This window comes from Rhodamnia argentea, chromosome 8 (genome assembly GCF_020921035.1).
Source record: "Rhodamnia argentea isolate NSW1041297 chromosome 8, ASM2092103v1, whole genome shotgun sequence".
Classification (NCBI taxonomy): Eukaryota; Viridiplantae; Streptophyta; class Magnoliopsida; order Myrtales; family Myrtaceae; genus Rhodamnia; species Rhodamnia argentea.
In genome coordinates this window covers 5187656-5210076 of record NC_063157.1, presented here as the reverse complement: position 1 = coordinate 5210076, position 22421 = coordinate 5187656, and the positions used below count along the sequence as shown (strand labels likewise).

Below are 22421 nucleotides of genomic sequence, written 5' to 3'. Positions count from 1 at the left end.
AAGTTCAGATCGTACTTCGTCGGAGACCTTTCATGGCAGTTCTTCGCTTTTGCTACCCTTGTTCGTACGGTGATCTTGATATGATCAAAGAATTCTAACCCCAAATCAAATCCCAAAGTCACCCAAATCAGACAACGCTAGCTGGTTATGTTTAGATGAAACAACGACCTTACAACATCATTCAAGTCTTGCTCCTTGGCTCCTCAGATTACTCACTGCACCACTGACGGCCTTGTCTGATTTTGGTCAAAAGAAAATGGAAAACTTGCTCTATCGTTTTTATCTTTTCCTTCGAAATTTGAAGCTCAAAAAGACAATTGGAAGTTCTAAAATTATGAACCCTTTTTCCAAATTTGCATATCTATTGATATGAAAATGGTGGCAGCTGCAAGAACATAAAAAAAAAAAAAAAAAAAAAAGAAAAAAGATGTCCAAGATCTAACCAAAAACATTAAGAATGTTCCATGAGCTCATTGTATCCGAATCCCACGGATAACAGGCTAATTTTATTATAGGCGACGAGATTAGCGTATTTTAAGAGACTTGTTAAGTTCGTTTTATATGATATACAAAATGATATTGAAACTCAAAACTCATCACAGTTAAATAATATTAGATTAAATAGGAATTAACAATCAATAAGTAAAAAAATCATTAGGAGTTGCCCTAACTAATGTTTTTCCTGGACATTTATATTAAGTTAGCTATAAGTAGGAGGCCAAAAAAAAAAAATGAAATAGAAAATATTAAACGCTGCCTCTTCCATTCCTAGTACAAAACTGAAACTTTCCCGACAGAAGCGACACCGGGCGAGATCGAAACAATGGCGGATTATCACTTCGTGTACAAGGACGTGGAAGGTGCGTCGACGCAGTGGGACGACATCCAGAGGAAGCTCGGTAATTTGCCCGAGAAGCCTCCTCCGTCCAAGCCTCCTCCGTTCGCTCCGTCGCCCGATCCAGATTCGCTGCCCAAGGATAAGTCTTGGATCGATGAGAAGACCCCGGAGGAGCTCGAGGACCTCGAGGACGACCCCGACCTCGACGACGATCGCTTCCTCGAAGATTACAGGTCCGTCGACTTTCTTGTCCTCGAACGGTGATTTGGGAATCGCCGCGATCTGTGAGTGCTTGATGATAGGATTGCGGATTGTGGTCTGCGCGATGTGTTTGGTTTGGAGTTAGAAAGGGAGAAGTATGACGAGATTGCTGCACCAACTAGGCTTGCTGGGGTTATTAAAGGACAGAACTTGATTGAACATATGGAGTTTCAGGGGTCATTTGTTGGAATGTTCTCTTGCCTTTTATCCCTGGATTTTTCATTCGATGGTGTGTTTCGTACGTGCATATATTCTAGCTAAAGGAAACGGAAAATGAGAATTCTCTGAATATGAGTTGCTTTGTTTGGTTATTCATTTGTTCACTGGGAATTCTCTTATTTGCGGTGTGAATTTGTTGACAGAAAGAAGAGGTTGGCCGAGATGAGGGAGGCAGCTAAGGTTATAAGGTACGGATCAGTGATTCCCATCTCGGGATCGGATTTCGTGCGAGAGGTTTCGCAAGCTCCTCCTGAAGTTTGGGTCGTCGTCGTTCTCTACAAAGATGGGTATTGTGCTTGCCACCTGCAATTGCTATGCTTGAGCCACTGAATTGCAATATTTTCTGGATTGGTTTACTGACGTCACCTTTGGTTGACAGAATTGCAGAGTGTGGGGTGCTCATGAGTTGTCTGGAAGAATTGGCGACGAGATATCCTGGGACGAAGTTTGTTAAGATTATATCTACTGATTGCATCCCGAACTACCCTGATCGGAATGTACCCACTATACTAGTGTACAACAATGGTGCAGTGAAGGATAACTATGTGGGGTTGCAGAGTTTTGGCCGCAGATGCACGCCCGAAGGTATCATTTCAAATTGCAGCAGTTTTCGGCCTCCTCTTTGTTTCAAAGGAACACTAGCATTTTATGCTTTTCTTATTAGGGGAGTTCCAATATTTGATCCGTTCACATTATGCTGCTTTGCAGCTATGATTGTTAAATTGTTCGACATCACAGATTCTCCAGTGCTTTGCATTTACATTAAGTTCATGGAATTTACATTGGTGGAATGGCATCTCGTGCATATTGTGAAGGGAACCACAATTGGGCTTAGAAGTATGTGAGACATGTATAGACTCCTTTGTACCGAAGGGCACTAAGATCTCCTAACGGCTGCTAAAACACCTCGCTGGGTCTGTGATCTATACTAGTGCTTAGTTTATTATGTTGTTCCTTCATTAAATTAGGGGCCTGATTCATATTGAAAATAGTTTCAGAAACTTAGCCCTGGTATTTATAAAGGTTTGCGCATGCTCACATTTAGTGAAAGAATGCTGTATTTGTATCAAATTTGCTTTAATTATTCGCTGGACCATCCTGATGCAGTTTAGTCTGGCTTTTATGCTATTGCATGCCTTGTCCTCCAATTGCTGTAGCATTCTTGTAATTTCTCAGTTTCACGTTTTTCATCTTTGACCTTTTGCTCTAGGTGTTGCACTAGTTCTCTGCCAATCAGATCCAGTGCTAAATGATGGGCAGAGCAAAGGTGATGCATCAAGAAAAGCTGTCATTGACGGTGTTCGTAAAAAGTTCATAGAGAAAGTTGTGACAGAACATGAAGATGACGACGATGGATCATCGAGTGATTAGTATCTGATAGTTTTCTTTTTCTTTCCAACCTGAAGCTGAAAGTGCAGATGTTTCATTAACATGGAGGACTCCACAGTCTTCTTAATTCCTCTTGCTTGAGGCTTGTAATTTTTCTTTTCTTTAACTTTCAATATCCGTAAATTGGTGAAGAGAGATTCTGCTTGTGAATTTCAAGTTGACAGTATAACTAATTTTAAGTAATGGCTTAGGAGGATGACTTTTATGTCATCCCAAGCCAGATTGTTGTAACTGCAATTTTCTGACATTCGCTTTCAGGTTAATTATATCGTCTGGTAGTGGAAAGCAGCTCGTTCCTATTGGCGCGATCCTCTTCGTTTTTGCCTGAATTGCCACAAATTCCATCCAGGCTAGAATCTCTGGCGAACTTTAAGTTCGTCGTTGTTTCTATGTTCATGATCATTGTTCGTTTTTGCCACAGTGGTACGCTATTGTTGGAAAACTTGCTTAGTAAGATTCTTAACGCATATAGAAGTCGATGGAGGAGCGAGAGACGTGGCAGTTGAAAGGATGTTGGTTCTCCACATTTACAGTTCATTTGAATACCTATTGCTTTCGTATTGTCCATGGGATCTAATGCTGGAGATACAATTTTCATTCCATGTCTATTTGAAACTACGAATGTATTAGGAAGTTGACAACTTGTCAGTTTAACTGCAAGCAACTCCAACCAGAGTAAAGCATTCGGCACCTGTCTAGATGTATAGCTAAGGAACTTTTTAACCTTGAAAGGCATTCCAGAGTGAAGCTAATAAATTAAAAGATATCGTGCTGCAAAAGGCTTGATCCCCCATAATTTCATACCTTCAGTTGTTACCCGCATGGCAAAGTCTAGCATTACACTGCTTAGAGATACCAGTCACTATAGAGTCTCAAGACAAATATACACGTGCGCACGTAAGTTTCTACACGACTGTCCCTAGGGAGACGGTTCAGTCAACTGGAAACGGAAAACAAAATTAAGATCAAAGGCAGAACCTAGTTCCACAACCAGTGTGACAAAAAGAGTGACTTGGGAAATTAAACCTTTGCAAACCACTGAAGCCCTCAGCACGCATCTAAAATTACACTCGATTCTTTTGCCCAATTCCCTTATTGCAAAAATATAACCATCCCTGGCAAAATTTTCACAGCAATCCAACTGATCTGCCTAGAGAACCGTATAGACAAGCTCCAGAATCCCAATTAGACGAAAGAGGTTGCAAAGGAGATGTCGCAAGGATCGCACATCCGAACGTGTACGATAGGCAATCAAATGTAACTGCTCTAGACGACTTCTCTCTTCATTCACTGACTTCTGGGGTCTTCTCTCTCTTTTTACCCTTCTTTGTATCAGTGCTTCCCCGCTGTTGCTGCTCAGCCTTTTTCTGAGCTCGAATCATAGCACGTCTTGCACGAGGTCGCATTTCTCGTACTTGTCTAGGAGGCATCACATAAGGCTCAAGAGGCCGATCAGCAAAAGGGTGTTCACCACCAGCAAATATTCTTAGTTTTCGGTCTCTATCCTGCATCCATAACAAGGAACAGCCTCTAAAAAGATTCAAACATAAGCTAGGATAATAATTGGAAATGCAACCACGTGATTTAATTGAACTATCATTCTAAGAACAGAAAGTCGAATGAACTGAACTTCCAACGAGGGAGGTAAAAACAGATACCCCCAACATACTAGCTTAGCTTCCCTTCACCAGAATTCTGAATGAACTGAATTAACCGCATTACAGGAATACTCATCAATGCTGACTACAAATTGTGTCGTAGGTTTCATTGTTGTTGTTTTTCTCAGCTATTGTTTGTTTGACTATTTAGAACACCGAAATATTTTTACAAACATTAACAATTATACATAGCCTGCCTCTTATGTCATACTTTCATCTTAAAGCAATTTTAATATTTCCACAAGGAAACTTCATCAGTGCCTCCCCACAAAAGCGACAATAGAAATCTAAAATAGATATCTCGTTCATATGGTCATGAAGCCCTGCAGTCAACCGGGCCGGAAGTGGTCCTCATAGATTACAGCAAGATAAGATGCAATAAGCCAGTTGTACTCTTTTTTTCAGTCTTTATATCAAGCAATTCCCTAATTCTGATGGGCATCAGATATTTGAAATCTTTACAAACTTTTTTTCAGATGCAGTTTTAGAGGAATGTGCTTATTGTGCCTGAATATCTCCGTATTAGAACAATTAAAGACACCGGAAGTAGAGAAAAAGGTCACAATTAAAGACACAAGGAACTCATCAGAAGAAAATTGGCCCTTTGCTTACATCACGCAATTTGTTTCTTGGAAGCATGCGGAGAACTGCTTTCCTAATGACTTCTGTGGGGTCCTTCGCCATTTGGTCCTTTAAGGTCCTTTCCTTGAGGTGGCCCACAAACCTGAAAGCCAGGTATAATTAGACCAGACAAAATCATACACATGAGAAGAGAAGAGTAAGTAAGCGCATCTCAAGATTCAATGCAGTTCAAGCATAAATGTAAGAGAAAAATCTTGAGTCAAAGCAGCAGAATTGTCTGTTATGGATAGAGAAATTGCATATGATTGTGTAGTTTGTAAATAGTAATAAAAACTATACTTGACATGACCAAACAAAGGCAATTAGGTAAACGATAAGCTTTCAACATTAAAAGAAGAGGGGTTTCAAGACCTCATCAAAGAGACTTCAATGAATCAACTTAAACATTGTACAGTACTGACACATACAGATGCACTTGTGCAAATGTGTGTGCCACCTATGTGTGTGCAGATACAAGCATAATGCACATGCTCTCAAACAAACAGTTAACTTCGCGCAGAGAGAGAGAGAGAGAGAGAGAGAGAGAGAGACGAGCAAGAGAGACTTGCCCAGTATGCTTGTAGTAAACTTTATCTGTCATCTTTCTCCCTGTGACACAAATATCCTTTGCATTAAGCACAATGCACATATCCCCATCTTCCCGATAGGGAGTGTATGTGGGCTTATCCTTGCCTTGGACCACAGTTGCTATTTGAGAAGCTAATCTCCCAAGAACCTATTAGGAAGGATTTTGGTGTGATACAAATGCAAAACTTAACCATGTTATTAAAGGTAGTGCAATCAAAATGGAATGAATATTCAGCACAAAAGTTTTTCCCGGAACAACAGTCCTAGTGTGCAGGACAATTGGCATACACAAAGCTCGGCCACATGAGATATGGAAAAATCCAAACCTAAACAGACACAAGCTCATGGAAAATCTGAGGCTGTACAAAATCACAGAAAGACAGCACAATAGAGATCCTCCAACCTGGCCTTTCGCATCAAACACTCTCCACCGCAGTCCTTCCAGATTGATACGCCTCAAGCCAGCAAGTGCTTTCTGCAAGAACATGAAAAAATTTCATCTGTCGACTCAGCTATCATGTTAAGAACAAAGAGGCAAGCAAAGTTTCTTTCTGATTGATGATGTTGATATCCCGGTCTCAACGAAATGAATGTACACTCAAATTCGAATACCACACGCTGCTAAAATGTGCACCCATTCTAATCAAATCGCAGAATAATCACACGGCCCGGATAAACACACAGCACAATACGCACCAAGCATCAACGATCAGACCCTGTGAATTTGAGGAGGATGCTAGAATTTGAAGAGAATACAGTGTCACGGTAAGCAAGTAAACGGTATTAACGAGCTTCAAAACAGGACCAATGCACGACCAAATCACCAAACTTAGTCAATATCACAAACACTTGGGGGGGAGGCGGGGGGGGGAGGGTACGCACTTCCTCTGAATGATCTCAGACTGCATCATCGAGCTGAACAAATACACTTAGCTCCATACCCTATGGGCAACACATCTCCACGAGTCCAGAAATAATGAAGTAAGCTAGAAGCTTAGCTCACCTTCATATTGCCATTAAAAGTAGCAGCAGCAGCAGCTTGAGTTGCCATGCCTCCGAAGCTTCACGGCTACAAAAGGAGAAAGGCTTCCGAGCACGGCGAAGGGAGTTAGGGTTTCGGCGAATGAGGCTCGATTTGGTGCAGTTGCAGTGGATGCGTGAAATGTCTCGACTTCGAGCTCGCTTCGATGGCGCGACGTCACCGCCGAAACCAGTCGAGCGCGGAGGGAGAGAGAGAGAGAGAGGGATAAACGGGCTTAGGTTTTCTCTTGGGCTTCGAAGTATTCGGTTCAGGGAGAATGCTCTCTCCAGAAATTTATGAAATTTTCCATTTAAGTTCGTTTTACATCATAACTTTTCGGCCAATTAATGGAAAAAAAAAATTACACAACTTTTTAGGAATTAATGGAACAAACAATCATTGCAAATTCAACACCAACTTTCAATCACATAAGCAATATACAACTACTCTTTTACGATAATTATTAGTTTAGTATTCGGTAATGTTCGGTATTACCATCGTCGTCATTTTTCTACTTGTTAGACATGAATGGACATGAATCCGGCATACATAATATTTTTTTAATGATATAACTAGACATAATTATAATGTTTGAACATGACACGTGAACATGAATTGTCAGCCTTAATTTTATCGTGGTCCGCTACGGCGGGTAACTTTAGCTCGCAACAGCCCCGACACTGATTCGCTGTAGGCCCCAACCCTTCAATACCCTCATCTAGTCTTCTGTAGCCCTAATTTGTAAATAGTTTCGCGAGGAAGAAATTACGACCTTAAGGGTAGAATTGCTGATGTGCACATCAACACAACAACAATAACAGCATCGCGAGACGGATGAAAGATATAAATGGCGAAAATAGATGCGATATTAGCATATGCTAAAAATTTGCACCATTGGTAAGAGGGTGTGTAGCTTTTAGGGCGTTTGGAAATTCGCGTTGAATTTAAAACTATGATTAAAAGTTTACGTACCTCTCTGAAATTTTTAATACAGGTTGTATAATCTTTGCTAATTGGCCTGACTTTCTGCGATAATGATGGGAAACTGCTGTTTCTTCACATCATCATGATTTGGGCAGAAGTACTTATTCAGAGAGACTTTAAGAATGACAGTTAGAACAGCAAAACGAGACAATCCATGGTGGTGATCATGAGATGACGGACCAAAAAGAGCGGCAGAAACTCTTCATGAGACGAGGGTCTCCTCATTCATAGGCCCCGCCAAGTCCTGTAACAATGCAACTATGCCAAATGACACATTAATGGCTTTTGATTGAACAATCAAAGTATGAACAGAATGTCCACTGCAATGCAGGCGCGACACGAAGATGGCCTGGGCGATGCGCTTCTTGGAACTTCTGACTTTGTAATAAGAGAACCCGGAGCTACTCGGGCAAAACCAACTCAAAAGGTCATGTACCTGTAACGAGGTCCAACTTTTATGTACAGATTCACTGCAAGGGAACTAAAATCCTGAACCTAACCTGCAATCCGACTGTACACAGCGAAAAAAGCTCGAATTTTTATGTGCAGTAATCCTATCCCGCCCAGAAATTTGTTTCTTAAGGTACCCTCCAATCTTTACTTATGGGCCATCAGCTCCAAAGTCTTGTTCCCATCTGGGAAGCCACCTCATAAGAATGTCGCCATAAGCCTTCCTTTGCTCTACTTCGATGTATCCCTCGCTTTTCAGCACCTGTGGAAATGTTTACAATCGTGAATGTCAAACGAAGATTCAGCCATACTCATGCCATGCCCAGATAATTTATGCTTCAAGGACAAAGAGAATAAAGCTAGGCTTCAGTCTTTTCTGATTGTCACCATATAACATCAGTGATGGAGGAGTGGGAAAAGGCAACCCCTGATTAATTATTAACCATATTGGCGTCCTTCACTCAACGCAATTGTATATTTATAATATCGAAGTACATAACAAAAAATGACAGTCAGCAAACAGAGAAAACAAAAAATGACATGCTCTAGTGCTTGTTGATGCGCTCACATGAATGCATACCCATGAAAATCAAGAGCTATGCATTACCAGTATTTCATAGAAGAGCCTTGCGCTTTCCTTTTCCGTTTTCCCCTCTGAAACTTGCGACAAGCAAAGTACATCTTTCTCCCCCCTTTTTATTTGTTTACAGGACATCCTTTGCAAGTGTCCTGCCACAATTCTGTGACAAAAAACTGTGATTTTTATCGCGACGAAGCCTTAAATAGTCACAAATTCAATTGAATTTCGAGTTGACATCTACATAAACGGATTCAACCAAGTTAAATGATCTTGCCTTGTTCTCCCCGTCCATCCACCTGACAATCAAGATATGAGCCACATAAGAATACAATGCAAACAACACATCATTATTCAAGAGAGAGAAACCAAGAAAGATCCTGATATTAACTCTCACATTCGTCGTGGTTATGTCCTGCAGATGAGCTCATCTCCTGGCAAAAACAAATAATGTCATTGGCTGCGTCAGTATTGCTCAATACATGCAGATAAGCATTAATGTAGCAAATAATACTCTGATAAGTGCATCCTAGCAACCAAAGGCCACATGTTGATTCGAGATTTCATATGGGGGGACAAATAAGTTCCATGTCTCCCATTGGCAAAGACCTTCATATACATACAAGCACCAATTGCCCAAAAAGCAAGAAAACTGAATCATTCTATATCTTTAAGAGAAGTCTGCTTCCTTGAGGTGAAATTGAATAGTGACTTACCTCATTCATCAGACTAAAATCAAAATCTTGATCCTCAACCATGGGCAGGTCTTGACCCAAACTTGCAATTTCATTGGATTTTTCGGGCTTCGTTCCATCTGGGGTACTACCATTTGGGCTTTCAAAGGGTCTCCTTGATGATGAGCATTTGACTGGAGTTTCTGGGGCTATTCCCAACTCAACCGTGTCATCAGTACGAACTTCTACTAAATAGCCCTTTTCACAAACTCCTGCGGTTTCCTGAGGTACCAAAATCTCTGGTCCATCAACCTTTTCACAAAGTCGAGCAGCTTCCTCAGGTACCGAGGAGTCGATATCTTTCCTCAGAAAGAGATTTCTGAGGTCTGGTGAAGTACCTGCTGAAACTTGGCTGATTAGTCTCGCAGGCAAGTCAGAAGCAAGAAGACGTGTAACACCATACTCACAAGGAAGGAGGGGCTCCAAGAACCTAACACTCGCATTGGCCAATCTAGTGGCTTTCCACACAGCATAAGCATTATGAGGAGCCTTGCTTCGTTTGCACACCAAGTCACTTGCGTCACAAATGTTTTTCCTGATGTCCCTGTAAAAGTACAGAACATCCAGTGTTGCAAGAAATTTTTTGAATTCCTAACCACTTCTCAGGTTCCATCCACCTAATAATAATCTTTGGTGACGCATCAATTTCGATTTTATTTGTTTCATTCTACAAAGCACTCCCACTGTAAATTGAGCTGACTAATGTGCAAATGCCAAATATTCGAGAAATGGTTCTTGAAGAGACCACAAATTGATAATTAGCAGAATAAATATAAAACGGGAAATAGTTGATAAACCAAGGTAAAAGGCTGGTTGGGGAGAGTAATCGGGTGTTGGATGTTAATACTACTGTGCACCCTGTTCTTGATGTATAAATACATTTTCTTCACGATGTTCTCAGCTTGTGTGATATTCCCAACCTTTTTGGACTAGCAAATAACATTCGTCATTCAACTTGATTTCTTTGGTGTAGATAATACTCATGTGATGTCATAAGGACCTCAACTTTTACACTTCTACAGCAGCCGAACACTTCTCTTGCATAGGAAGCCACTCAGCAAATTAACATTTTGTATTCCATGTAAACAATGTCACAGAACCATTTAAAAAAAAAAATGACCGACTTTCATGGGTCCCCATACTGTCAAAGTGGCTGTTTTATCATACAGGTATACGGATAATAGCTTCAAGGCAGTTCTAACCTAGTATCAGGTACTCATTTTCGATACTCATTAATTATGAAAAGATTGTCACTTACGCATTAGGCAGTTGAATTAGATCATCATATAGGCACTTCCTTTTCCTCTTTCTCCGCGGACGCTCCATGGGGGCAGGTGTCGGAATAAGCATGAAATCAGGTGTAGGAGCACATACAGCTGGAAAGAAAAAGAACAAAAATGTTAATTGGTTGAGGCGAGGTTTTGGTTATGTAATATCAGGATGGTAGTAAGAGCCTTCCTTAATCAAGCAATAGCGCCAGCCAAAAGACAAAGCAAACATAGAAATTTACCAACTGTTTTACAAGTGACTAAGTTAATGCAAACAGTAATATGAACCAATCGCACCTTGAACATCTTGCTTTTCTGGTGTTTTGAGAACCTCATGCTCTCCGGTTTCAGTTAACAGTAGTTCAGGTAGCTTGAGTGTCTGTGGATGGGAAAAATGCTCCTCCACAAATGCGTCAATTAGTGCTGAAGGTTCCATGCCAGTCCCATCTGTCACAGAATTCTTGTTTAGTTTCTGAAGATATATCTCATCCTGAATCTTCTCACCACTGGCTGGTGATACCTCCTTATGACTCATCTGCTGCTCATCAGCGTGATTGTCTCCACCAAACCACCAGTCAGGGTCTAAAGAATTTCCTCCAACACCGAGAAAAGTGAAAGAATATGAACATTCTTCTTGAAATCTATCATCTAGAAGCCTCTCCACACTGGTGAAATACTGATTTTCTGATGCACCCATTCCATGATCAGTGACCATCGCACGAGAATGAGATGGAAGATCACTGGAACACAACAAAGATGAGAATTTTAACATGCTTAGACAATATTGGGAAACTCTTTAAGAAAGACTGAGATTTTGAGCATACTCTTTCACTGTGGTGTTGTCAGAGGAGGAAGGGTCACGATTAAGTGTTCCTTCTTCCCAACGATGCTGCAGCATTGAATCAGCAATTAGCACCAACTCAGCAAACCCAAATTCCCAATTAGCCAGTCAAAAATTGAATACAACATATCTAGATTAGCTGAAGAAAACGGTTAGTATCATTTAATGACGCCAAAGTAGCTGCCTACTACTTCTATAGAAGTTCTGTTTTTCGATAGGTTTTTACAGAAGCTACTGTTATCCGCCAAAATGAACCACGGAGTTTGTGACATCAGCTATAGCACTTGTACCTTCTTTATAGAGGACAGGGCTATTTCCTTGTTTCTCCACGTATCATCTGCAAAACAACAACATATATGAGTGAGAATAGACTAAATGAATCACAAAATCGTCAAGAATAATGTGGTAACCTCGAAGGGTGATCTCTTCCGGCAACATCAGATTACCTCTGTCAAGTACAACAAAAAGTATTATGCAATGAGTTATCAGATAAGAGAAAGGCTTGATTGCAAGAAGTCAATACAACAAACTTGCTTACCCACTAACATCGTCAACAATCTCCAGATCAAAAGCATCGAGTTCAAATCTCTTTGGGAGGCTGATTGAGCTTCGAGGAGCACCCAGTATATCAGCACACGAGTCATGTTTTTTAATCTCACTTACCACAAACTCCTTCACTTTGATAAGCACCTTATGACAGTCGTCAAACAAATACTCCACCTTCTTCGAGTATATTCTCACAACCCCAAGGAGAAAGTAGCCTAACACTCTATACGTGACAACATGTAATTCATCCTGCAAAATCTTATCTGCAAAAGGAGAAAACAAGAAGGAACAGATAAATGTAAGACAAACAAAATCAGCTATATACTGTGAGTAGGCAAAGACAAAGTCACACTCTTCGGGTCATGATGCTACAAGCCAGACTCCATCCATTTTAGCTGACTCTGACGACCACAAGAACATTTTATCTAACACGTATATTTTACTCTACCCTCTTGCCTTTTCTATCCACAACAAAAAATACCAATACATCACCACTTATCCAATACAGAAGTAAAAGCACTGATGACTGATTTGACATGCCACTCGAAGCAGACCATGGAAGAAAGACTCGCTGAATGACAGAGCGAACCGAAAACTCACGAACAAGGTCGGAGAAATGAACGTAAGGCAAAGATAAATGTGACAATTAGCAAAAGCAAAACTGTATAAAAAACTCATGAGCCATTGATTGACGTGAATCACCGGAAGGGACTACGTTAATGTCGCCGTTCACGCGCAAGCTCAACAGATTAAACACTCACACGAGCACCCTCGCCGACGGTTTCCTCTCACAATTCGTAAACCGCCCAGAAAACAAAAGAAAACCAACAGTCATGGCGGTTAAAAAAGTTCATTCCTTTTATGTCGAAAGGCCATTGAACTCCCATTTCTCGCCAAACCCAGAAAAACGACAAGCCCGAATTTTTCCCCAAAATGGGAGAGAGAGATACGAACCGACTGAGATGGGAATGTCAGTTTCGGCGACTTGAGCTTTCTTGAGGCGTTTGTAGCAATACGCAGCGACCCATATTGAGCCCAGAGGTCCCTTTCTCGAGAGGCTCAGCGAATCGAACATGACCAACCTCCTCCTCCTCCTCCCCCTCCGTCTTCCTGTGCCTTGCTCGCCAATGGAGGTTGCTTGCGAGTCTTTCGCTTCTGCTGAAAGACGTCTCCAGGGAGGCTCTTTTGTAGGACGAGAAACGCTCGAGTTAAGAGGAGAAGAGTGCAGAGGAAGCCTGGAAGTGGAAGCTCTGGTTTTTTGGGGGGTTGGGTTGAATTAGAACAATGTGTAGTGTGACATCAAAAGGCTTAATGCTGATTAATGAAAGGTTGATCTTGACTGCTGGCAAGCCTGGCAACTCTTACTTATTTGGCCCTATAAAAGGCAATTGATATAAAAATTTCTGCCTTTTAATTTTGGTAAGCAATTTAATTTTGGCAATGCGTTGGTGATGTACAATAGGAGTGAGGATTTATCTGACCATGATGCCCTCTCTTTATAATTTTTTCAATGTTGCCCTACTCTTTTCAATTGCTTCTAACATTCGAGGCACGCATTGTTCATGTATAAAAGGAGAATCGTGAATGGTGCGGAGCATGATCCGAGTAGCAAAATGCGTAAAGGATGTGATACTGAACTGAAATAAAATCCCAATGATTCGAATTGGACCATCCAAATACCAAAACCATTGAATGTAAAAGATGATTTTCGATTCTGGTTATTTAGTTACATAAGCAACCCCACAAAGCTTTCGTTTTCAATGATGAATAATTGGTTTTGCCTCTCAAATTTCCTTAATAACCCGTCTTGGAGTGATTGAGTTTTCATGTATAAATGGCTACCATTGTAATTAGATATCATGTACTTCTTCCGCCACTCTCTACATAATCAACATTCTCACACCCTCTGACCCCAAACGAAAAACAAACATTCTCACACCCTCTTTTCCTGCACTCATTAAAGCACCCCCCCCCCCTCCCCCCCCTTTTTTTTAAGTCGGGCTAAATTGATATTTGCTTTTCACCTAAAATATAATCAAAATTTTGACACGCGCGCATTTTGATGTTTTTAAATTTTGAAATTTCTTCAACTTTCATAATATTCAAAAATTGACATGTAGATTCAAATATCGTTTATTAGTATGAAAGCAAACATAATACTTTTTGCTTTTGCTAAGTACAAACAAATAGGCCCTTGTCCACCCATGTGTGGCTCGGTTAGTTAGGGCACACTTAAGATTATGTAGTTACGCGCACCGGTTCCAAGTTCGATTCATCAACCGAGCACCTATGATTTAAGTGAAGGGCTATGACGGTGGGTTGCTATGCTAGTCTTTTCCAAGGAATAATTGAGGTGCGGGCAAGCTGGATCGGACATCTCGGTTATAAAAAAAAAAACAAAACAAATATGCCCTTGATTAACATTCATTAACACTGCTAATTGCGAACTACTTAATAGATAGTGGTGAAACACCTTTTCTTTAAACTTATTTGTGCATAAAAAAATGATAATACGTAATAAAGGCCGTATAAATTACGAAAACAATGAATTGATAGATGGGCGATGGGCGCTTATTGAAAATGTATATATTCATTCTCTTGCCAAAATTGATGCCAATTTCTTTTTCGATCAGAAAATTGATGCCCATTTGGCATCAAGTTTTTCAAAACAAAAACCGGAGTTCTTTTGACTTGTATGATTTATACGATGAGATCATTTGGTCACAACAGCCAGACAAATCAAAAGGGTGCATACTCTATTTCAATTTTTCGCTAATGCTACAGGAAGGTTCTTTCCATGAATATAATTTACAATTAATTTCATTGATCTTGTCATTATTTCGCCATAAATTAAGATAATAGGAAACAAATTTGCAATGACAGCGTAAATAGGATCTTATAAAACGAGGGGATCCCATTTTTTCAAGGCAAGCCATAGAGAGGAATAAAGTAAATAGTAACAAATTATTTATCTAAGACGTAGTATAATGCATTTTTGTAGAGGGGGTCAATTTGTAAATTGGACTTTGGCAAAAGCATACCCAGAAGAGATATTAGCAAAAAGCTGAGGAAGGAAGAACAAGGGTTTGATAATTGATTAACATTTAACCGACAGTGAAATGCCAGCTGTCAACGGTGCGGTGAAAAAGACAAGAGTGGTTAAAAAGTTTTTCTTTTCTTTTATTTTTTCCCCGATCTTTATCTCTCTCTCTGTCTCTCTCTCCAGCTTCGAAGTTTGAATTGTGAGCTACACGTGCCTTCATAAATAGCTACACGTGCCTTTGCCACGAAATATAATAAAAGGTTGAGAATTTGTAATTATTTTTAATTTGTCCTACCTCTGTTAACTCTACTTTCTCTTATTTTGTTCTGCCTCTTTACAGAGCTTGAGAGCTTGAGTATCAGACCACACACCTATGATACTAGCATTCTCATCTCTCGATTTTTCTATCGGCAGAACCGCATGCTTATTGTCGAAAACCTATAAATTGACCGTTCTCATCCATAAACTTTCTAGTAAGAGCTACTCACGAAGACACGTAATTTATTTATATCAGAAGCACATATATTGGATGTAATAATAACATAATTTCACAACAATGGCCAATGCCTACTCACATGTTATGACCTTGTAAGAATTTAAAAGAACAATGTATTAGCATACATTAAGTATAGTGGTTATGTAAAGTTCACATGTCATGTAATGTTAACACGAATGGATACCTTATACTATTTTAGATATCCGAAATATACTGTTCAATTTAGATAAACGGACATTCCCATATCTTATCGACAATGGCTACATAATTTCACAACGTACCCACTATATTAAATTCAGTTTGGAATAAGGTATGTATTCTTATATTACATTGAAATTGATAACCGTAACCATGGTAAAAATTTCTAGTGTAAGAGTAGAAAATGACACGTATTTTCAAATATTACGAAGGTGAATTCAAGTTTGCCGATTCTATGCAAGATTAAATTGTATTTTGTGGTGTAACGTACCATATCAAGACTTGTAAAAAATGCAAAAGAAATCTACATACATATTAAAAAGGAATGGAGAAGGTAGAAGATTAAGGCTTCATTTGTTTCGCGAAGAATGAGTGACTTGAAAAATACTTTCCTAAAAATAATCGCATGTTTCGTTTAAAATAATTAGTCAATAAAAAAAATTTATTACCGACAATAATTAGTGTTTAAATATTTGCCTAGAAGATGAAAATATTTTTCATTTATTAATTTTTGTAAGCCACATAAGCGATCATTTTTTGAAAGATATTTTCTCAATTACTCGTATTTTACAAAACAAATAGAGCCAGTGAAAATATAAAAATTGAAGTAATTGAGAGTAGGCTAGATAAGTAAGATCATTAATTTCTCCTAAACCTCGGGAAATATCAGGTTTCAAATTTAATTTCAGCACGACAGCACCTTTTATTAGGTCGGGTGGCAATTGGTTTCCTAATTCTGAGCCGATTTGGAGAGGTGGGCTTCATGTAATCACCTTACCATTGATGGAAATAAAATTATTGAATTTAGTAATTTTGCGTGGAACTATTTATTAAGCGACAAGATTGAAATATTTCGACAGTATCTCTACATTTTGGAGCCTAATTCCTTAAAAAGTGGGTATGCTCACACTGTCGCCGGGAGAGGACGACCAAACCTCACCCAACGATGGTGAGGTGCCCGGCCATGGCAAGGCCGGCCTCTCCCTGCCGATCTTGCCAACCGTCCCTTTGGCCGGTCGTTGGAAGAAGAAGGAAGGGGAAGAAAAAAAAAAGAAAAACAAAAAATTCAAAAAAGATATTAAATTTGCCTGTTAGCCACCACTAAAATTTGCTATATATATTGAATTGGCACAATTATAAAAGGTTTATGATTGAATTGACAAAAAAAAAAAAAAAGACTGAATTAATATAACCACAATAGATTTAGGACTTTTTTGGTAAATTTTTCCAAATTGGAAATGGCCATGGAAGACTTAAATTGCAATTAGTTGTGGTTGTGGGGATTTGGAGCGAGGAGTGGATATTCTTTGGAAGGCTATCTTTTCTGCCGGGGGGGAAGGGTATCTTTATAATTAACTTTACATTATATTATGTTAATTTTTTCCAATAGTATGCCCTCGGGCCATAAAAAAGCAGCACTTGTTTGGACCCAGTCAAATCCACGTGAATCGAATTCATCGTAGCCATTGATCACATAAATCGAATTCATCGTAGCCATTGATCACGTGAACCATCCACGCGCGAAGTCCTCGTGATTAACTGTTTTGATTGCTTTAAATCTATAAATCGAGGTTAAAGGCAAGAGCTAATCCTAATGGTGTTACTTTTGGTACTGAAGATATCAGAATATCACCAATTTCTCTTGGCCTAGAACAAATTTTACCTTCCATTAGTTTCCCTCCTTTTTTTGGGTTGATTTCCTACGTGCTCTTCATTTACAGCCATCCACTCGAGAAGCTTTTGCATGCTCAACAGTATCGATATGGTCTATAGATTTTGTTAACCAAGTAATCGAAAAGCACTTGTTAAGTAATCAATCGGGAAAACTTTATAGTTTTCAATGCACTAATTGCTCTTAAGATATTTTCGGGGCATCTGTTAACATGACTCGCTCTTACAAGTACTGATAATTCCACCACCTAAAGAGCAGAATTAGCCTGTCCACAAATAACAACAATTCGAAAAGTGAATTAACAAGACTAGACGCAAGAAAGAGCAAAATGTCGTACCAGGAAGCGCCTATATGATCCTGCTTAGTGTATAAAGCTCGATATCGGATAAGATAAGCGATTTTGCAACTCATCATAAACTTGCCCTTGTGATAAAACAGACATCCTTGGATAGCTGAACTCGACATGTATCAATTCCAGCATGCTGTGAGCCAAACATGCATAAAAATGAAGCAACAGCATACAGAGACTTCAAATACATCTCCTGAGAATCCGAGTCACAAAATCGGATGGTGAAACCTTACTCTCATTCTGACCCAATTGATTAAGGTAAATCTTTGTAGCCCTCCAGTTGAAGGCTGATGGCTTGGTAATGATCCTGCAAAAGGCAAAGAGAGGAGAGTCCTCCAGCATTGGAAGCATCATTATTCAACGTCTCGAAGCAGTTCAGAACATGTATAATATAATACGACAAAGAAGAAACAGTTCATATTCATTCACTCGTTGATGAAGGAGTTCAGCATTTTAATGAATGAGGATATTTGCACATGATGAATAGGAATAATATACAGCAACACTTTCATGCTTTTTCCTCATTGGCAAAGTCAGGACCTAAATCAATCGCAGTCAAATCTTTCCTCAAGAGAGACCTGTGATTTTTCATCGTCCATCCCTCACTTCTACGCTGAATGGAGCCACAACTTGGGTGAAAGAGACCTTCCCACACAGTCAAACTTTAAAGTCAGTTAAGATACACAAATATACCACAGTAGCACTTGGCTCTCACATGCATCTATTATTGATTGATCTGCACGAACAATTGCAACTGGTTGTTCACCAGCTGATTTGCTTGCCGCAAAATAAGAGTCCTGAGCAAGTCCACAATCCATACAAATATCTCATCATTCAAGCCACGCTCGGTTCATCATACTCATTAACTGCCACATGCAACAAACTCAGGCTTCAGCTTTGTCAGGAAGCACTTTTCCCATTTTCTTTGTCAAAGCCTTTTCGAAATCCCCAGCAGACAGTGACAACACCTGGTTCAGCAGCAACTGAACTCCGCACTCCCTCATACGAGCATACCTCGGTTTAATCCTCTCTTCCAAACTATAGCCGAAGTACTGAGGGAACTTGATCAGCTCTGCTTGTGGATAGTCCATGGTCAAGAAGTAATTCCATTTTGGTATCAAATTCTCAGCCAAGCTGAAAGTGTATAAAGCTCCATACCTGGATATCATGATATTAACATGTTCCATACTGTATCCTCTCTCCAAGAAAAATTCCGTAATGGGCTTCAAGTGAGCCTCGATACTGAGGCCAAAAGTAGAAGGTGAACGGTGAAAAAGAACAGTCACATCAACCCCCATTGAGCGGAAGTATTCAGCTGTCGGCCGTAGCTTGTCCTCCACACTGTAACTTATAATGTTTGGGCAGTGAGTCAGAATCTTCCCTATGCTCTCCTCTGAGAGACCCATCTCATAAAGGAAATCAACCGTTCCCTTAACCTTCTGCCTGCTGTAAGTGAGCAATGCAGGAAAGCGGTATATAACTTTAGCCCATCGTTTCTTATCCACGCCCAATTTCTCCAGGAATCTCATTGTGGGTATTATATTCTCTGAGAGACTAATTCCAACCAACTGGGGCCTTTTGTTGAGGATAATTGGAATTTCATTCTTTGGTACTCCAAGATCAAGAAGAAACTCGACCACCGGCTTGATTTTCCCCTCCAAGCTGTAGTAAGCAAAAGCAGGGAATCTGCGAGTAATTCCCTTGATCTGCTCAAGAGTCATACCGAGTTCCAATAGGTAGACAATATGAGGAGGGAGCTTCCCAGCAGGATCAGCCTCACTCACTCTGGAGACAGCTTTTAGCTTTTTATTGTCCAGGCTTGAAGGAGATGGAAGAGGTGGAGGACTAGGCACAAGTGCCTTCTCTTTAAGAGGTGGATCAGGAAAATTCTCCACCACATCTGCCAGAATGTTTCCATGTTCCTCGCGAAGGGACTCGAGGTAAGGAATTAACGCATCCCTTATTTCAAGAGTTGTAAGCTCTCGGCCTGCCATGTCAAGTTACAATTAGATTAACATGAAATGTTTCCATCTTAATTCAAACCACGGAAGTATTAACAAGTTGCAGTCGAACCTACTAGATACCGAGACTTGTGAACAGAATGAAGCCTTGACACAAGATGCTCGATGAAAAGATCGGACTTGTTGATAGTTCTCGCAGCTACCGCATTGCTTAAACCTTGCTTTTTCAAGAACAAGGTTAAGATGGCCTTGGCTTCTTCTTTTTCTGCTGCCAATAGGGTTGGAGACACCACTCTCAAACTGACAGAACCATCTACCCCAGAATCAGCAGCTGCAGTGTTCAAAGCTCAAAAGTTGGTTCATAAATAGTGTGGATCATGATGCTATATCTGCAAGATTCTGCCGTCCCCAATTGAGAAATTGGATGGAAGTTAACAATTTTGGACACGGTCATTATCACTCACCATACTTAGCTTGGCAGGAAAAGAGTTTTACCGGAAAAGAAAGCTGCAACCTGCGAAAAGGACCAACGTCAATTTTCAACACTTCAACTGTAACAAATGACGGCAACAGATAGAGAACAAGGATATTATTGTGCTGACACAACTGGTTTCTGACAGCTCAACTATGACGTTTTCTTTAGTTGAAAGACAGATGACATATTACTACTTCATAGCACAACACTCAGAATTTTTCTAATAAACTCTTGGCATCGTTTCCATATCATGATGTCATAAGAGTGAACAGTAATTCCATCGACAAGACTCCGCGATCAAGTGGAGTGAGGGAAGTAAACTGGTAGACATCTGTCTGTCCTTGCTAAAACTTATCAAGATGCCATAGTCTCATGAAAGTTCTAGTTATGGATTCATGTCCACCAAAGAGACAGGTTTGCTTTTGCTACTTCAAAAGAAATTTAAACTGAGTGAGAGGTTGCAGCTATCAGAGTTCACAATAAGCCAAAGGTTCTTGGAATTTCAAGAAAGCAATATGCAGTCCCCGTTAATCCAGAGAACATCAAAATACGAGGACAGCAAACTACTCGAATTCTACACTCAATTGTTTGATGCCATTCATCTACTCGAATTCTTCTTTCATCCTCAGTGAAATAAGTTTATCTTTTTTCAGATTACCATGTTACTAGACGGCTTATTGAGATGGATTTTCCGCCTTTTCCTGAAATGTCACTGGCATAATAAACACATTTAACTAGCAGAAAAGGGAAACGAAAAAAAGAGAGTTTCTCATCCCTATATTTGATTGAGCTTGGGCATAATATGTTGGATGGTCTTAGGCCCCTCTTGTCCCAAAAGCCACATAAACAGGCGAGGCTTTCCTTTACATCATAAACCGACCACCACCCTCTCCTGCAGCTACGACGCCAGACATGGGATAACGCAACATAATAGCTTCTCCAATTCAGATTCGACAAACGCCCATCACGATATTAGTTCTTCAAGTAAGACAGAAACATTATTTTCTCCGCAGTGGATTTTTTCAACCCGCTCTCGATTCAACACATAGGTGCGAGCTTATACTCGAGGTGGGTGATAGAAAATTCAAATTCCAGCGCCGAATCCGAACTTTTCACGGGGAAACACGAGATTTCAAGAGGGTTGTACCTGGAGGAGACAAGTGGCCTTGAAAGGAGCGAGAGCTGAGAGAAGCGAACTGCGCAAAAAGCTCTCATCTTCTAATGCTGCTCTTGAAGTCCCGCGTCGCTTGCTTCAGACAATGCGCATTGAAGAGCACAAAAAAAAAAAAAAACAGAGAAAAAGAACCAGTGCGGATGAATTTTGAAGCTTTCGTCGTCTTCTCCGAGGTCGAAGGAAGAGGGAAGGAGAGGCTCTGACGGGGTTGGGATAACATCAGCAGCTGTGGCGGATTCAGAGCTTCAGCGTGATTCCAACATTTATATGTGGAAGAAGACAAAAAGTCGAAACGAATGTTGTGTTTTTTTTTTTTTTTTGACCTTTTTCTGGTCAAATACAAATGTTGGGTATCACGTGTGGGAAATAGTTAAGCCAAATCTTTTTTTTTTTTTTGGGTATTTCCTTCTAATTTTTGGATTAGTAAGGCCTCCTTCCTAATACTTCCATTTATTTATTTTTTCTTGAAGCAGCGATTTAGCGATTTAGAGTGTATTCACTTGAACGGGATCGATTTCCGTGAATTAGTAATATGAACTTTCACGTGTTTAATTCGCTAGTAATGCTCGATCAACGAAAAATTCATAAAAGAATGCATGCTTAAACTTTTCGGAAAATGAATTTACTAGCTTTAAAAGAGGAAAATATTTTCTAAAAAAATAATGTAGCTAAAAAGCGTTTTCCTTTATTATGAAATTTTCTCTGAAATTTTTTTTTTTTAGTGTCGATGTCAATTTTCGTATATCTCCACTTGTTTTTCAAGTCTTATCGGAAGCATATCGGGAGTAAGACTTTGAACGCTGGGGAAGTGCGTCCGCAAGATTGTTTTGTTCGTGAATTTTTTAACATTCATCTATCCATAAAAGGATTTTGTTCCATAATGGTCGAATGCATTTAAAATTTCAATTATGGAGTACTTTCAACAAGACCCGAATCCAAAATTATAGGAATTGTCGAAATATTCATAAAGAAAAAAAGTCACGGAAAAATTATGTTTGAAAGGGCTTGGTTACATGACCTTATCAACGACGAGAGGTTTAATGAAATTCACTACATCA

The 22421-nt window shown here is 39.8% G+C and overlaps 4 protein-coding genes across 10 annotated transcripts; 1 reads left to right on the top strand and 3 right to left on the bottom strand.

The window, feature by feature from the left end:
• The first annotated feature begins 767 nt into the window (after positions 1–767).
• LOC115741298 (phosducin-like protein 3) lies at positions 768–3008 on the top strand. Its single transcript, XM_030675137.2, has 4 exons — positions 768–1071; positions 1462–1605; positions 1698–1903; positions 2529–3008. The coding sequence occupies exons 1-4, from the start codon at positions 824–826 to the stop codon at positions 2687–2689; spliced, it is 759 nt and encodes a 252-aa protein (XP_030530997.1). The 5' UTR covers positions 768–823; the 3' UTR covers positions 2690–3008.
• A 640-nt stretch (positions 3009–3648) lies between these two features.
• Positions 3649–6863, bottom strand: LOC115741319 (50S ribosomal protein L13). The gene is made up of 5 exons (XM_030675177.2): positions 6578–6863; positions 5978–6049; positions 5556–5722; positions 4978–5089; positions 3649–4212 (listed from the first exon to the last, which is right to left on the bottom strand). Exons 1-5 carry the CDS (start codon positions 6623–6625, stop codon positions 3991–3993), a joined length of 621 nt encoding a protein of 206 aa, XP_030531037.1. The 5' UTR covers positions 6626–6863; the 3' UTR covers positions 3649–3990.
• A 989-nt stretch (positions 6864–7852) lies between these two features.
• Positions 7853–13271, bottom strand: LOC115741320 (sister chromatid cohesion 1 protein 2). 7 transcript variants are annotated; one of them, XM_030675179.2, is made up of 13 exons: positions 12950–13269; positions 11988–12258; positions 11860–11897; positions 11740–11786; positions 11433–11497; positions 10906–11348; positions 10599–10716; positions 9748–9884; positions 9323–9678; positions 8998–9040; positions 8851–8905; positions 8637–8769; positions 7853–8291 (listed from the first exon to the last, which is right to left on the bottom strand). In XM_030675179.2, exons 1-13 carry the CDS (start codon positions 13068–13070, stop codon positions 8181–8183), a joined length of 1938 nt encoding a protein of 645 aa, XP_030531039.1. In that variant the 5' UTR covers positions 13071–13269; the 3' UTR covers positions 7853–8180. The 7 variants fall into 7 exon arrangements, 5 of the variants coding, with proteins under 5 accessions (XP_030531039.1, XP_048139305.1, XP_048139304.1 ...); XM_048283348.1 differs by having other exon boundaries at positions 8884–8905; XM_048283347.1 differs by having other exon boundaries at positions 9004–9040.
• A 4880-nt stretch (positions 13272–18151) lies between these two features.
• On the bottom strand, positions 18152–21614 carry LOC115741187 (transcription termination factor MTERF5, chloroplastic). The gene is made up of 4 exons (XM_030674950.2): positions 21337–21614; positions 20179–20228; positions 19827–20045; positions 18152–19740 (listed from the first exon to the last, which is right to left on the bottom strand). Exons 1-4 carry the CDS (start codon positions 21402–21404, stop codon positions 18638–18640), a joined length of 1440 nt encoding a protein of 479 aa, XP_030530810.1. The 5' UTR covers positions 21405–21614; the 3' UTR covers positions 18152–18637.
• Between the last annotated feature and the right edge of the window lie 807 nt (positions 21615–22421).